Source organism: Limulus polyphemus, unplaced genomic scaffold, assembly GCF_000517525.1.
Source record: "Limulus polyphemus unplaced genomic scaffold, Limulus_polyphemus-2.1.2 Scaffold660, whole genome shotgun sequence".
NCBI lineage: Eukaryota > Metazoa > Arthropoda > Merostomata > Xiphosura > Limulidae > Limulus > Limulus polyphemus.
In genome coordinates this window covers 449,968-468,009 of record NW_013666270.1, presented here as the reverse complement: position 1 = coordinate 468,009, position 18,042 = coordinate 449,968, and the positions used below count along the sequence as shown (strand labels likewise).

General features: G+C 33.0%; 1 protein-coding gene across 5 annotated transcripts in view; it reads right to left on the bottom strand.

Annotated features, from left to right (window-relative positions):
• Positions 1 to 334: 334 nt before the first annotated feature.
• The window catches only part of LOC106459779 (phospholipid-transporting ATPase IA-like), an 88,033-nt gene continuing 70,325 nt past the window's right edge, over positions 335 to 18,042 (bottom strand). For 4 of the 5 annotated variants that reach the window (XM_022386319.1, XM_022386320.1, XM_013919437.2 and 1 more), the window contains 2 exons: positions 6,880 to 7,007; positions 335 to 478 (listed from right to left, as the gene is read on the bottom strand). In XM_022386319.1, the coding sequence (XP_022242027.1) occupies positions 364 to 478; positions 6,880 to 7,007 (243 nt within the window). In that variant the 3' untranslated portion in view covers positions 335 to 363. The remainder of the gene's footprint in view (positions 479 to 6,879; positions 7,008 to 18,042) is intronic. The other variant, XM_022386322.1, reaches the window with a different exon arrangement.

Genomic DNA, 18,042 nt, shown 5'->3' with positions numbered 1-18,042 from the left:
CAATGGTAATATTATGCTCACAACTCAGGAAATAATAAAAGCTTAAAACAGCACTATCTTTATCACTTTAAAGACTAAAAGGAATATTTACACCTTATTTTATGAATTAATGTTGTAATTGTAAATTCACACAAAATTATTATTCAATATACAGTTTTTCATCTAATTTTATAGATAATCTGAAGAAATACTATGTTTTATAACTTACACAAAATTTATAGAAAATACTAGTCCTGACAGCCCAACAGCAATAAAATAAGAAATACTTTACACTTTGAACATTTTATCCAATACAACTTTTACCCATTTACTTTAATTCACTGTTACATATCTGAATATTTTTAACATTTTTCAGAAGACCACCTAACACATCATACTTTGTTTGGGAAATACATTTACTAACTTACCAAAAACCCAATTGGTATTCATCAGTTTGGCACCACGCAAAAGAATTTGATCTGGTCCTAAAGGGAGTGTTCTGAAAATAAAATAATTCAATATTTGAAATAATTATGGATGGTGAAAAAGAATGGTAAAAGAAGCAAACACTATGGGAATGCCACTCCTTTATCACGTGAAAATGAAATGCACTTAGTAGTCATATGTTGATAGTTTACACTGTGATTAATTACCATCCAAAAATCAGAAAGTGCTACACCAGTATAAAGCCTATAAAGGTACAGGCAGTCATACTATACCCAGAAGTAGTAGTGGGTACCAGTCATTGCTTCCAGGATTGATATAACTCCATGCAAAAAATTGGGGCAAGACTTCATATTTTAGTATGAACTGTTTGGAAAACTCTGATGAGGATAAGCAAAACTGCCACTGTTAATAACAGAAAAGGTCAAGGTAGAAAACTAAAGTCTATAAAATAGATATTAAGCATCTCAGGGTATGCTCTTTATGGATAGAGAAGCATTCAAGTATCAAACTTGCAGCAACCTTACTGTAAATACAGATGTGAATGTTAACTTGGCGCAATGAGATATATATTATCATGAAAAGGTTACACTGAACATGCAAATTTTCAAAAGCCATTACTAAAAAAGAACAATAAACCATAATAAAATGGACAAAGCTGGAGCCAAATACTCTTCACAGATGAATCCAAGTTTGAACTGTTGTTTTTTGTTTTTACAATGAACAACAGAGTAGTATGTTAATTAATGAAGAGCCTCCACAGTGAAAAATGATTGATGATTAGTACATATGTCAGGATACATCTCAGTGAATGGTGTCAGTGATCTATGCAAAATTTAGTGCACCCTCACTGCTGACAACTGCAGATAGATTTCCAGCAGTAGTAGTAGTAGTAAAAATCCAGTCACGGCACTCAAGACTTAAATGCAACAAGACAAATGTGTGGAAGTTTTGGCTCATAAAGGATATTACATGCAAAATATTATGGCAAGACTCCATATAACAGCCCTGCATAAACCACAACATTTAACTGACAGAATATAGCAATGCTAAGTGCACAACTTGTTAACAACTTTGATGATTAACTCTCTCGCTACAAGTTCAGTCAATTCACCTAAGTTCGTGACCTCAAATTGACCTTTAAAGTTTCCATATTATCATGCAATTTCACTAGCTCAGTGTAAAAAATTAAAAGTCTTTTGAAGACAAAAAAACATAATTTTTAATGAAGTACATTTACTAAAAATTTCTCTATGAATATATGGAGTCAAAGTGTTGACTGCTCTGAGTGCAAAGTGATTTTCAAGTTAAAATTAAAAATAATTTTCTTCATCTGAAAATTTTCAAGTTTCATTTGCATAATCTCTTAAGCCTTCTAAATAAATTTCAATAATTTTTCAGCAAAACTATATTGTATCTGTTATTTTCCCTACTCCAGTCCTATACAGGGTCCAAACCTCTTTCCCTGTGTAGATTTTAAACTTTAGACAATATCTGCTCAAGGCTTCTGTCAGGACCCACAGCTTAATACCACAATTGACAGGTTTTATATGTACTCAACATTTATTAGGAGAGTAGTGGAAACAAAGGACTTCAGACGAAGGTCTATGATAGGTCTTACTTTGAAAAGTTTATCATAATTAGGAGCAGTTTTAGGAAGAGCATTAGTATTGTTATTGAAACAGTCTTTGATCAAAAGCAAGCACACACATTGTGTTTGTGTTTTCTGTTATACTAATACTGTGCTTTTTTTATTTTACATGGTGCCCAGTGTCTCTTTGATCCTAATAAACTCAAGTATTCAGAAAACTCAGAATTACTCTGACAAATATCTTGTTCAATATTCTTTTATTCTACTAGTATGGGAAGAATAGATGGAAAGAATAAAGTTTTGGTACCATGACCACAGGATATCTAATCGTGGAATTTTCTGCTCTTTACTGATGTATGTATTGCTCTTTACCTTGCGCTTATTAAGCTGAAAAGGTTTTGTATTATAGGAGATAGCATTTTCTACAACTCAAAAAACTTACAACCAAGAGAAAGTGTTGGTTGCTTAAAGAAGAAAGTTGTAAGAGAAGGTTGTTGAATCCAGGATAAAACTTCTCCTAGACATTGGAGATTTGCAATACTGTGAAGGTACACAACTTCTATCTCATTGCAGCCGATGACTCAAAAAGAAGAGCAGCCAATATTTGGTGTACTTAGAATGGCTGTTCATACTCTCCCCTTAAGGGAAGCACACACAACTGAAGATCATTGAGGCAGTGCAGCATTTGGCAAGTCTGAGACTGAATGAGGACTCCAAGACCTTCACCTCCTAGAGTAACAGAACCTCAGCTATGGTCAAAGCCAACTGAAAATACCAGAGAGAGACTGGAATTGCAATTAGTGAATGACATATACCAACAGCAGCTATCTCACAGTGGGCACTAAGTGGTGAAATAGGTGAACCATGAAGCAGTGGCGAGTCACTAATAGACAGGAGGTATAATGCTAAGGCAACTATTGATGAAGAAAGAGCCTGGGTTTTCTCAGAGCTGATGAGCATTCTGCTGATGGCAACCTGTTGTTATGCCATCCTGGCCTAGAGACTGAATACTCACATAAAAGTAGAAGTCCCTAAGAGTACTTACTATGATATGCATATGACGTTGAAGACAGGTGAGGGAGAAGTTTTAGTCACTAACATGATTCCCTGTGAATGAGGCTAAACAGGTCACTCCCCTGTCATTCAAGAGTGCAGCAAATGCAGATTTGGAACATTTTTTAAAACACTTTAGCCAGGTAATTGTCTGGAATGGTCATACAATGTATGATCTTCAGTCTAGATGGTCTGGCCATAGACTTCACCAACCACTTAAATAAGATTCAACTTTGGGATTATGAGACAGTATATCTTGTACAGTATTTATTTTAGACAGGTGAATATGTAATTTGGCTGACAGATTTCCACAGACATGAACAAAATTTTACCCAGGGTAAAATCAAGCAACCCATCAGACTGAGTTCGAGACTTGGAAGAGAGTACCACAGAAATCTTCACTGCCTACATGAATGATTTGCATCATTTTCCAGTAATGCTTACCCTGCAATGGCTTTGGCTAATCATACATATATCCTAGTTGAAAAATTACTGAGACATTTTTTAAGGTAGGGCAGTATAAGGTGGTAATATTGGGTCAATCACAGTAAAGGAAAAAGCCTACAGTTGCTATACCTTGAACAAACCATTCTACTCTGACATTCATATCATGGCAACCTCAAGCCCATTCAAGTAACAGCACTGGTATCCACTGAATGCATAAGGCTATTCAAGTCCTCCAATGGTTGACATGTTTCAGCCAAACATCATCCTGGAAAATAGGACCAAAGCACTTATTTTGCTTGTTGATCATTTGGTTACTAAATTGACCTATCTTGCAGAGCAACAATATGGAAAAGACTGTCTGTTTCAAGAAATGTCTCAGCAGATGCAAGCAAGCAACAACAGGTGGCAAGCATTGCTGCTACAACTCTGAGAAACTAAGGCCCAAGTTGGGCCTGGCTCTCGCAGGGCTTGGTGCATCGTGGTATGTACCTAGAAGAGTGCAAAGAGTGAGAGACAGAGTTCATGGTTGAAATGAGTACATCCAGAATACTGAAAGACCATCCACAACACCAGGCACTTTGTATAAAACCACCCTAGGGTCAGTCAACACACTTTGTTCTGGCAGTTGAAGATAAACTGAACATGAATGGAAATGTCAGTATCTGGCTGTGTCTAGAAGGCATTGCTCACAGACCAAAGGTAGTCATAGCCAACTTAATTTCTGGCATCGGTATCTTAGGGATGGACATACTGCATAGCTTAGCTTTCATATCATTAAGTCAATAATTTTTCATAATTTTTTTTCATTATAATTCCCAATTGGTGGTATCGACATGAATAGAAGTTAATTAAATATTTCCTTACTCAGAATTCTATTGAAGTATGAACCTTGAAAATAGTAAGAATATTATTTTTTCAGTTATTAGTGACAGTACCAAGTCTACAGCTCTTTATTTAGTTTCAATATCTTTTAATATTGAAACTATTTTTTCACCAATAACTATTATTTATCCTCTATTATAAAATCCTCACTTTATGAAAATTTCTTGAAACACAGTAGTATATTTTCACAACACTTAATTTATATTTTTGCATTCCTTAAGAAAGAGTTACCCAACTAATGGAGGTATAAGGAACAAGGAATATGATGTCAGAAGGAAAACACTTAAGTTATTAAGGTTGAAAAAGAGCGGGTTAAGGAGTGTTTTAACTCTATCCATACAGACATTCTTTTCTATAAATGTCATGAACTTTCAATGAGTTAGGTTCAAAAATTGATTATACTACTTTATTATCATGATATATGAATAAACTTTATAAAAACATAGTTAATAAATTAAAATTTGATATAAGTTTAGGTTCTTAATTTTACAAAGAAATATTTTAAAAAGATCCTCAATATGACCCTAGTAAGAAAGTTGTGACATCTACTCTCTTGGTATCCTCTCTTCTCTAATTTATTTAGCACCCTTCCGAGAAGTAAGAAATTTAAGACTATTTACTCATTATCATATTGTTATCACTCAAGCAAAACACAATTATTATATCGTTCAATCTTATTTGGTTACAAATCCATAAAATAAAAAATCAGACCCCTTTTCCCATGTCCACCTTTCACATCTTCTATTTCACAAGTTGCCAATAATTCTCTGATGTTTAATACTATACTATTTATAACCAATAGGAAGCCAAAGAGTCATTCTATCAAATGATGTATTACATTACATTGTTTTCTGTACAAAGAAATGCCTATTTCACCTCCAGTTCAAACTTTATTCCCTTGGGATACACATCATCGAGCTTAGATGAATTATTAAGGGCTCTTATCGCATAGTTTATAACCCAGAAAAATTATAGTTACTGGACATTGCCCCCTTGTTACACGTTATTATTCTCTATTCTTAGGTTCATTATACAATTAAATTAAAATATATTTAGTGAGTAGTGCCATTAGTATAAAAAAGTAGGGTTAAGTTCAACTGACAGTCAACAGCAAAAAAAAAAAAAGATCCAGGTAGGTATTATATTTCTTGTTCTTCCATGTGTATTCTTTACTTATTATTATTACAAAAGTAACTAATATTTAAAAACTATAAACTTATAATGTTAGATAAAGTTAGATTAGGTAGGATAATGAAAAATAATAATAATAATAAAAGATTTTCACAGGTACACACGTGAGCAGCCTGTAACTTACATAATGTGATAGGGTAACATGAACAACACATTCGCCAAGTGAATTACAACTTGTGTGGTGGGATTATTAGTTAGACACAGTCCAAAGGGATATAAAACAAAAAACATTAAGTAGAAATAGATGAATACTGTTACAGGATTTAAGCTATTTAGGATAAACAAATATAGTTTCATGTTACAATTTGAAGTCATTCTAGAAAGAAAAAAAGGGTAATTTAGATTTATTTCATATTTTTTATGGTGGATACAAGGTCAGTCAAATTGACCAACCTCATATAGATTAGGTTACAAAAAATAACAGATAAAATATAAAGTTTTAGTGACAAAAACGTTTGAAATTTATTCAAGAGGTTTAAGGGGTTATGTAAATAAAATCTGAGAATCTTCAGACAAAGAAAAGTATTTTTAATCATAATATGAAAATCATCTTGCATTCACAGTAGTCAACACTTTGACTCCAAATATTCATAGAGAAAATTCTAATAAAAGTATTTCATTAAAACTTCTAATTTTTTGTCTGCAAAAAACTCTTAATGCTTACTAAAAGCCTGCAAAGTTTTATGAAGAGACACGGTACATATTAAAAGTTATAGCATGGAAACTATAAAAGTATATTTGAGGTCACAAACTCGGTCGATTTGACCAAGTCCATAGCAAGTAGTAATTGAAACATACAAAAATATTAACAGGAAAAGTGGATATAAATTATGAACAGATTTTTGAATAATGACAGATGAGGTCACTTAAAAAGAAAAGAGAGTACAAAAAAGCAGACTTTTCAGCCAGAGTGTGACTGATGTATGAATGTTCTGCCTAAATACAGTGGAGTCAGTTTCTGTGCAAACATTTAAGAGAAACCAGGATAAAAACTCAAAATACTGACAGCATTTATTTTGTACTACACTGAAAGATTATTTTTGGAATTAAAAAATTTATTTGGTTAGTCAATAGCTTTTTTAATTGGATTAGTTTCACTTGTGAAATTTTGTTTTACTCTTTATTGTTTCTGGTTTTGCTTCTTCATTTGTTAATTTTTCTAATATTTTAAATACTCAAATGCCTATTTAAAACAATAATAATAAATTTAGTTTTATTCAGTTTTTCTGAGTATTTTGCGTCATTTCAAATGTAATCTTGTATGATATAAAAACATAACTTTATCTACTTACTGTGTCCCATGCAGTCTGATATTTCCTGTGAATTCGTATAAATGACGGTTTGGAAGTTCACATTCCATGACACCTATCAGTTGCTGTAGGTTTTTTGTAGTTAAGAGGCCAGAAGTTTCTGGTAAGCCCTACAAAAAAAAAGTATTTGAGTAATTAATAACTTTGTAACTATCTACTACAGAGTTATCTAAAACACTATATATAAAAAAGTGTAATGTATAACATATGTGTTTCTAAACAAGATGAACGACACTTATGTGAAGAAAAAAAACTTATTAACATTATACCTTCAAAATGCTTCATCTCATGAGCCTCAGAAAAACCAACGAAAGATGTACAGCCTCAAAAGCTGTGATTTTTAAGTGATATGTTTTAACACAAGTGCCATACAGTCAACTAGGTATAGATAATTTTCAACTACAATACATAAAATCTATGATATTCTAAACATAAGTGAGTGATAAGCTATTTTGTTACATGAAATGTTTAGTTAATATTCAGTTCAAAATGGAAAGCATTACCAATATCAAAATTAAACGTAATCTCAATATAGAAGGACTCAACGACCCTCAGAATGTTGACTATCCGATGCAAAGTGATTTTGATTTTATGATTCAAAATACATTTCCTCCTGTGAAAACTTTAAAAGTTCATTTGTGTAATCTCTGAAACCTCCTAAATATATATCAAACGTTTTTCTTTCAGTAAGTCTTTATATCTGTTATATGCTCCATCATAACATATACTTCACTCTCCTGACTGTAGACAAGTAATCAAGCTGTAATGAAGAGAAATGTTGTACAAGTGCAAAATAAAATGTGTAGTTCTGTTAGTATTGATCACAAAGTACTTATGTTGACAATTTCTACTTCTAACCTTTTCACTTCTGTTTCCCCTATTTATTTTACTTTTAGCAACACACTTTGAAACTTGCTGAACATAAGGCAATGATTTACTGCTTGTGCCATTACTGTTTCAATGGACCATAGTGAGGTACTTCCAAGAGCAAACAAGTATATATTTCCGACACTACTTATCCCCTGCTTCAAGAACATAACATAGAATCCATTTGCTTTTTTACATGACTGTGCTTGCAATCCGAATTGCTCAGACTAATAGAACAGCACTTTGAATATGTGCAAATGTTTATGATACAACTCCAATCCAATCTCATAAACTTTAATGGTATATGGGTGTTAGCTTTCAAACCTCCAGGATGTGCAAAATGTAGCAGTATAAATGTATAAATTAATTAGTGTAGATGCTTATAAATATTCTATTTTCTATTTGTCAATGTTTACACATCAACCTATAAACAACCAGCCTCTAGTAATATAAAAACAGTCCATTTTGTGTTAGCTAGCATTTCTAATTTTGCATCTTATTTCAGTTCGTCTGTGTGTACCTCCTACTAGCTACAAGTGAGTAAACATTATTTATAATAGATATGAAATTTCTGTTCAATAGTTTTAAAATATATATATGTATATAGTTGTTGATCAAAATCTAGTGTAGCCATTTCTGCATTTTAGTATAACATTTACTGCTTCTGAAACCTATGATACACATTGCAAAATATATTGTAACACACACATTTTTAGTAAACTACTGTTCTTGTTAAACTTGTTTCCTGTGCTACAGTCATAAATACATAAGAGTTTAGCAACAATTACCTACAAGTAAACATTATTTATAATATATAAGGAACCTCTGTTGAATAGTCTGATATATAGTTATTGATCAAAATCTAGTGTAGCTGTTTCTGTGTCTAAGCATAACATGTACTGCTACTGAAACCTGTCATACACATAAGACAATATATATACATGTAAAGAAATGATACATGTTATAGAATACATATAATATAAATATTTAATGATACAAAAAATGGAACAAATGTAATAATACACAATATATGTAATATAAATAAATGATATGGAATTGAAAATGAATGTAACAGTCTTTTTTTTTCTTCTAGAAATGGAATCTGAAAAACAAAGAGCTAAGAAAGAAAAACATCTTTTCTCAAGAGGTAGTAGAGTTCCTCCTAAGTGTTTCATTTTTGTCTAATCAAGAAGGCCTGTTATAGGCATCTGAAGTTCAAGAATTTGATTCTACTCTTTTGAAGCCTCTGACAGAAGCCATGTTTAAAAGTAAATAACCAAATATCTTGAACCAACTCTTCTTGATTCTGTCCTGTGGACAGATAAGGAGGTAGCTGGTGAAAGACCTTCTTCATATGAGGATGCTCCTGAACCAACCAGACCAGGTACATCATATGATGAGTCACCAACAAAGAAAGACAGGTCAGGTCAGAGTTGGAATCAAAAGTAGGACTGTTTCTTACCTGCACCAATACCTGGACCTTGGTGGAGGTCACTAAAGGTGAACAAATTCTGCTGCCCACTTCTTACAGAGGTGGACCTATTTCCTAACAGGTTACCTCTGCTAAAAATGTTTTTTGATTTTTTTTTTCACAAGAGAAGTTTTACAATTAATTATAGCCAAAACAAACAGATATGCTCAAGATAAACAACACAACAAATCTACAGTTAAAAAAAGTGTAAATTGGACTAATGTGGATGTTACTGATGAAAATATTTTAGCTTCCTTTGGTCTTTCTATAGCTATGAGTCTTAAGCCTTATCCTTCTATTTTTGACTACTGGTCAGTCTACCTATCCTCTTTTCCATACTCCAAGGTTTACTACTATCTTATCTAGCGACAGGTTTTATGCTATTCATAGATTCTTACATTTCCATAACAATACTAATGCTCTTCCTAAAACTGCTCCTAATTATGATAAAACTTTTCAAAGTAAGACCTATCATAGACCTTCGTCTGAAGTCCTTTTTTTCCACTACTCTCCTAATAAATGTTGAGTATCTGTCAATTGTGGTATTAAGCTGTGGGTCCTGACAGAAGCCTTGAGCAGATATTGTCTAAAGTTTAAAATATACACAGGGAAAGAGGGAGAAATGGCAGCTAGGGGTCTTGCAGACAATGTTGTGATGGGACCAATGAACAACTACAACAGACTACACCACAGAGTTTTTGTGGACAACTTTTACACTTCTCGTTTAGTTTACAAATTATTGGCTGTTGGAACATACACTTGTGGTATACGCAAGAAAGATAGACTGTATTTCTCACAATAACTGGTTGCTACAAACCTACAGAGAGGGAAAGCACAATAGTTTAAATGTGGCACTTTGACAGCTGTAAAATGGACTGACAAATGATACATTTCTGCCTTTTCCACTCTAGTAGTATGACAACTGTGAAAAGATGAGGGAAGGATACAGAAGTTACAAAACCCCAGTTAGCTGTGGACTACAACAAATTTATGAAGGAGGGGACATGAATAATCAACACACAAATTACTATTCTACTGGATGAAAAACAATAAAATGGTATAAAAACTGTTTTTTCAACTTTTAGATTTGTCAATTGTGAATGCTTACATACTGTACAAAATGAAAATCAACAAGCCAGAATTGCCCCAGAAGGCCTTCTGAATGGTCCTGATCACTGCTCTTGTTCAACCTTTACTTCAAAGCAAACCAGGTACTTCTCATACACCACTATCAAAAACTGTGCAAGACTCTTTACCTCTGAGACTCACTCTTGGCAGGCATTACCCAATACTTGTTGAGAGAAGTCAAAGGAAGAGATGCAGACTCTGTTTTAAAATCAATAGGGTACAGATGAAATGTAAATTCTGTGATGAGTTTCTATGTATGAAATACTTTGAAGAATATCACACGAGAGCTGTTCTTCAAAAAAGTTAAACTTTTACTTAGTACATAAACAACTGCTGTAATTATCATAGTTGATTTGTTTTTCATATTCTAACATCATAAAATTTGTCAAAATAAATTAGTTAAAAGTTTCTGAAGTATTTTTTATGTACTTGGTAAAGGTTTGGATGGTTTCTGCTATTTTCCTTTTACAGTTTCTCTACAAACTAACAAATATCTTAGACAGTAACATCTCCCCATTAGTGATTACTTTTTATTTGAAAGTAATATTTTCTGAAACTGCTACATGTTTTCTTACTTTTACATTTTTTTTTTCTATTGAACTATTTTTGTAAAACTTTTCTTTGATCTATACACTTTTGTATATATATAGTAATGATGCTCCTGTGTCAAGAGCAGTTTTATAATTCTATGTATGCCATCATAAGTAGACTTTTGCAGTTTTCTAAAAGGTTTGAAATATATATATATATATATATAAATTTCCATCCAATAACAGTTTTATACATACAACTTTTTATGTTTTCTGAAAGTTCTTACCATTCTCAATCCTTTTATTCTGGTGTTATCATGTGTAAACATTTATATAAGATTTTATATATCACAGTTTGTATGTGTTTTCATTGATTCATACAGTTTTGTATATACAGTAGTGGTGTTCCTTCTCATGATGAGTAAATATTTGCATTCATTTTTACATATTAGAGTTTGTACAACTTTTAATTCATACAGTTTTGTATGTACAGTAGTGGTATTCTTTTTCATGATGAGTAAATATTCCCATTAATTTTTACATATTAGAGTTTTTACAACTTTTAATTCATACAGTTTTGTATGTACAGTAGTGGTATTCTTTTTCATGATAAGTAAATATTCCCATTCATTTTTGAGTTTGTACAACTTTCCATTACTTCATATAGTTTGTACTTACATTGTTCTTTTTCTTATAAATTTATTTCCCTGATTTTTGTAAGTCATTTTATCCTTCTGAAATTTCCTAAATTGCCAAGTTTCTAATTTTGTATTATTTGCTTTTATTCTCCCTTGATGTTATAACACAAGTTCAATAGTCATAATTATACTATACTTATCTACAATAAAACTGGCTTACAAAGTAAAAACCTCTTACTCTTCTCAGTCTTACTAGTATTTTGTAAAATACAGTGACATTTTTGTTACCATATGTATGCATATGTTTTTTCTTAAAATAAGGAACATTAAATAAAAAATTTATAGATAACAAGGATATAACAATGTTAAAAAAATCTTTGCCCTCATGCACCTATTTACTAACCCATGTTGTAAGCCTTATTGAATCTTACACATGGAGAGTATAAACAAATTAACTTTTGTAAATTTTATATACGTATTTTGAAGTACGAAAAAATTTTAAATTAATAGATTAATACTACAAAAAACATTGTAATTTAGCTTACTTTTTAACAAAGCTATATATGGGTTTAAAAAAATTCCTGTTTAGACTGTTGCCTTGATCATTATACTTCCAACTCTCCATTGGTAAAATGACATTGCCCGTGTCAATAATTTGAGAAGATTGACAGTATTATGTAGACCAAAGCGAAAGCTTTTGAATGGTTATAAACATTACATTAATTAAATAGAGTGGTATCCAAGTTCACTTTGAAGTCTAGAAGGTGGGTGTGGCATGAATCAGGAGTTAGCAAAATCTATTTCTTGTGGCAGGGAAGAATTAGCTGTAAGGAATTTGAAAGAAGGATATGCAAACAAAGCAATTAACCTAGTTTTCGTCTATTCACAGAAGTTTAATGTACATGAAAAAGTATTTAACAGAGTCATAAATTTAAGATTTTGTGAATTTGTGCATCATGTGACAACAAAACTTAAATTTTAAGAATTTTTCATTAAGATTTCTTTTGAAATAAAATAATTTAAATTTAGATATATAAAACTTTGAACTATAATGTAAATTTTAATCTAATTTCATTGGCATACATTATCGTAAAGTTGCTTAATTAGACTTTGAATGTACTAAGTAAAACCATGTAATATGCACAGAAAACAGTGCACGTAAGTGTAGGGTTAAATGAAACACTACAACAAAAGTACATTTAAGACAAAATCTTTTCAAAGATTTATATGTAAAAAGAGCAAAAACAGTTAAATGAACAAAAAGATAAAAAAATATCAAAATTTACAATATATACATATTTACATTTAGGAATTCCAGTGGACCTTCTTCAATATGACAAATAGATTATCCAGAACCATTTTTAACAAAAATCCCTTGGACAACAGATTCTGTGTAAATTCCATCACTTTGTGGAGGTTTGTATGAGACTCAGCCAGCTTTTTCTGTAATAGCATCCAATTGGTGACCCTTGGATTGTCTTTCTCATGCTCCCAGTAGCAGTCCTCCTCACTCCAGGAGGCATTTCAGCTCTTTGCTTGATCCTAATAGTGATATCTCCACTTCATCACTGCCTGCGGGTCTAGCTCTTCTGGAATGTTAATATGGGGCTTCACTCATGGTTCCATCAATGTGCTTACATTTTGTTTTTATCCCACTAGTTCTCATGGCATCCCTCTACAGGACAGGATGAATAACAGCGAGTCTTGGTGTTTGGGTTAAATTTCAGCTCCTTCTCTCCTTTTGGCTGTGGCTTGCTTGGTCCTGGCTTCAACAACCATTCCTTTACTGGGAAGAGGAGGCTCCTGATTTGCTGAAAGATAAATCAGGAGGTGCATTCACTATCTGTACAACTCCAGGAATATCAGGAATTGGTGTGTGCTGAGCTAGCACCCGATTCTTGTAACATCTCATCTTCTGACTCATTATTTTTGGGCATGATTATGAGGAATATGGGAACTGACAGCAGTTTATCAACCTCAACAGGTGTGGAGTATGGACAATGCCAGGTTATAATGTACTTAATAGTCACCATTCAGCAGCATACAAGTTAAATTGTTGAACTCAATGCATGGATACATGAACAGATCTAGCACAATTTTCATAGCAATGAATAGAGATTGTCTGGAACACAATTTAAATAAAGTTAATCACTACTGAATTGGTCAGTAGTCAGAGCAAGAATGAAGACATCATCTGTTACTTTGTAAAAAGTCAATATTTTAAGAAAGCAGTGACATGGGTTGGTCAGCCAATTATGGAGACAGTCAAAAGCTTAGGTGTTAGAGTAAAGTGGTGATTGGTGAAACCTACAATCCAAGTACATATTAAAGTGCTCCTCACTATCAATGTAGAGCTGAATGTACATATTTCAAAACTATTCATTAAAAGCAAATACATTCTGCTACTCCAATCTTAGCAGCCTTCTATACCACTCTCAAACTTAAACAGTATCACATGCATGTATGCCAACATACAGTGGTTGAGCGCTGTACTGGTTCTGAGGTACTGTTAGAACAGCACCCAACATGGCACTTCACCAAATGACATAAGAAAACAAAACAAAAATGCAATTGTAGCCCCAATCTGGCTAAAACTGAATGACTACAGTAAAAGTCTTGTTGAAGGTACTACATGTGGGTTACACTATAATGTTACCTGGCCTGCCGTAAACTAACAGTCATTGATTTTTCTCTCTTGACCTCAAAAGGTACAATAATGATCAGCACTCAAATTCTCTTAATTGCTTTAACAGTTATACAGAGTTAAGTGTAAATTGGAGATTCAAGGCTATGAACAAGGTTAAGCTCTGCACTTTTTGTCATATATCATGAAAGAATAGCTAATGTATAAAAATACTATCTCTATGCTTTATTTCTCACTGCTATACACTGTAACTTTTGAGATCAGCTTTCCCTAGCAGACTTTGTCCTGTACAGGTAGTACAGCTATATAAACAGCAAGGTTTTGACTCTATTCTTTAATCAGAAATAGCATACAAATATATTTCAACAGCAAAGACTGATCAGTAACATAGTTTCAGCTTATCAACGTATCTGAGATGTTTTGCACACCACATGAACACTTAAGCTTGCAATTTGACAGATTAAGTCACTGCAGAACAAAATAAGGGCCAGTCCAGTGGTTTTCAAGCTGATGGCGTGTACCATAGTCTCAATAAATCTCCTGTTCAAACTGGTGTTCTTTTATTGTCTTATCATAAGTTCTTTTTTGTCTTTCAGTTCTGCTTTTTAAACTACTGATGTGCTAACTCACTCGCATCAACTAACATGATTCACAACTCTGCACATATAGCAATTATGGCAATTCTGCAGTTGGTGGGAGATATACATGAAAACTACCAGGAGAGTAACCTCAGAGTCTGAACATTAGCATATTTGGAAAACTGCAAGTGCACTGTTGCCGTGATACATGTTATTCCATCATTATGTATGGCAAGTGATCATCCTAGTCCATTCAATCTTAACTTACAAACTTTCAAACCATTCACTTCACTTTCTGGCCAAGGATTATGGGAAAAATTAAAAGTTTTCACAACTCCCAGTACCTTACATAACTCGGTAAACAGCTTACAGTTAAAGTTTTCTCATTGATCAGTAAGGATCTCCTCTAATACTTTGAAAAGGGCTACATACTGTTCAGCCAACATGTCAGCAACTGTATGAGCTAGTGTTTCAACTACTGAATATGTTTCAGCCAATTCAGTAATGTAATACATTATCATAAAGAGGTATCAATTACCATGGTCAGTCTCAGGAAGAGGTCTGACTATATCCAAGGTTATTCTCTGGAATGGTGAACTAACAACTTACTGACAGTTTTCCCTGGTGCAAACAGTTTTTCTCTGCACTACACAGCAAGTAGTATTTACATCATTACTCAAAATCCTTGCAGGAAAGTTACCAGTAAATTCATCTCCACAAAATGGCTGTGGTAAAAGATACTCCCTGGTGTTATGCAACATTCAAAGTACTTTGGCTTGTATGACTCCCAAAACTACTAGCTACATAATAGGTCAAGGATCATGTTTCTCTTTCCTGCACAGAAAGCAGCACCCAAGCAAAGTCTATATCTTTTACTTGTTCTTCTCATAGATTTTCCTTTGGTAAGTTTGTATCCATTTGCTAGTGAGGTACACACCACTTGTTTTGTCACTGGTAAAGATGTGTGCATCCAGTCAATACTAACAGACAAGCACTCACCTGCCAGCAAGAAAGCTTACCTCTATTACTATGGTGCCAGTCCCATCAGTGCTGTTCAGTGAAAATATACTCCTGTAACACTGTGATCCAACATGGTACCATACCATACCTTCCATCTCCCTAAAGTTCATCAGCCATTTTAACAATATATGTTCAACTCAGATAGTAAATTCTTGCTAATACAACTAATGCCAAAAGTGCTTAATGAACATTAATGTGGAAGTATCTCCTATTCATTATACGGTAATGGTACTTAACAGGTATGAACATACAACTTGCATATCTTGTACTTTGGTTAGCACTGCTCCAATTCCACTGTCACGAATCCATATGTAGAATGAATGGGACAACTCTCTCTCAGGGTAAGCTAACACTCAAGCATTAATTATGACACATTTTAGTTATTGAAATCATTGTATACAATCCTCAGTATATTTAAAATGAGATTCAACTTTAGTTAATGGTGATACTGGTGCTGCTATAGATGAAAAGTTGGCCATAAAATGTATGTAGTATGAAGCAAATCCAAGAAAACTTTGGACTTCTTTCTTATTTGTAGGTTCAGATCAGTCTACCACTGCTTGGACTTTACAAAGATAGGTAGACACTCCATTCCTACTCACTATGTATTGAAGAAACTCTACATATATCTGCATGAAAGAACATTTCTCTGGCTTCAGTTTCAAATCTACTTGTTACAAACATTATAATACCATATCCAAATTATCAACTGCAGCCTGAATCATACAATCAAATACAAAAATATTTTAACATTAGTTTGATACTGCTCCCATTGAAAAGAATTTAATATTGGTTCCATCAACCACATGATAGAAGCTGCAGAAATGCAAAGACCAAAAAGCATAATGCAAAATTCATATAAACCCTTTCAGATGCCAAAATCAGTTTTATACTTGCTTTCTTCATCTATCTCAACTTCCCAGCAACAAAAGACAAGATCTATTGAACTAAATCCTGATATCTATAAAATGCAGGGTCCTTACAACACATCAATACACTCACCTGTGTGTAGCAACAGAAATGCATTGATACGCATTACCATAAAGAATATTGGAGCACCTCTGTTCTTTCATGCAATAACTATTAATGACAATCAGGTACTCTCTGAAGAGTGAGTGATTCCACTCTTCAGTATTCAATGTATCTCAACACTAGATACATCCCTGGTACTCCATGGAAGTTTGTTTGACAGTTTCTTTCCATGATGCTCAGTAAGGATCTTCTCCACAATCAACCATCTGTCTCAACAAATACTGAACTATAATTATCTGCACAATCTTTGACCTGCTGTCTCAGGTGTACTGGCAACTGTGTGTATTCATCTTCTAGCACAGTGCAACCTTAGTAACACTAACACAACCATTACTTTCAGTTACATCTTCTTTATGCACTGTTACTACTATCTTTCCAGCCAGCATCTTCACTGTTTTTCTTCCATAATTACAAAGGATAACCAGAAAATATCTTGCTCGTGAGGATATAATCATTACATCAAATACAGCCTAGTTTTTTGTAAGAAAACAGTAGGTTTCAAGTGTTGTTTCAAAGACAGAATTAGCTGACAATGCTACCTGATATTGTGTTCACAACTTACCATCAAACATTACCTGTATATTAACTTTCTTGCTACAGGCTCAACCAATTTAACTGAGTTCTTGACTCCAAACTGACCTTTAGAGTTTGCATACTATAATTTCTAATATGTTTTGTGTGTCTTCACAAAATTTCACAGACTTTCAGTAAACCTTATGTCTTTTGTAAACAAAAAAAAATCATGATTTTTAATGAAGTATATTTTTAAAAATTTCTCTGTGAACATAAGGAGTCGTCAAGCTGACTGCCATGAGTACAAATTGCTTTTCATTTTAAGATTAAAAACACTATTTTTTCTTAGAAAATTGTCAAATTTTATTTGCATAATCTCAAAAGTTTTTTTTTTCAGTAAAACTTTATACTTTATCTGTTATATTTTCTACCCTATACAGTGTCGGTAAAATTGACCGATCTCGTAACCACCATAAAAATTAGGAAAGAATCTAAATTACCTTTTTTTATTTCTAGAATAACTTCAAATAGTAATAGGAAACTAGATTTGTTTATCCTAAATAGCTTAAAGCTCCTAACGGTATACATCTGTTTCTACTTAACTTGTATTGTTTTATTGCCCTTTGAACCGTGTCTAACTACTAATACCACCACACAGTTGTAAATCACTTGGTGAACATGAAACTCACCTTATCTTATGGAATTATGTAATGCACGTGCTACT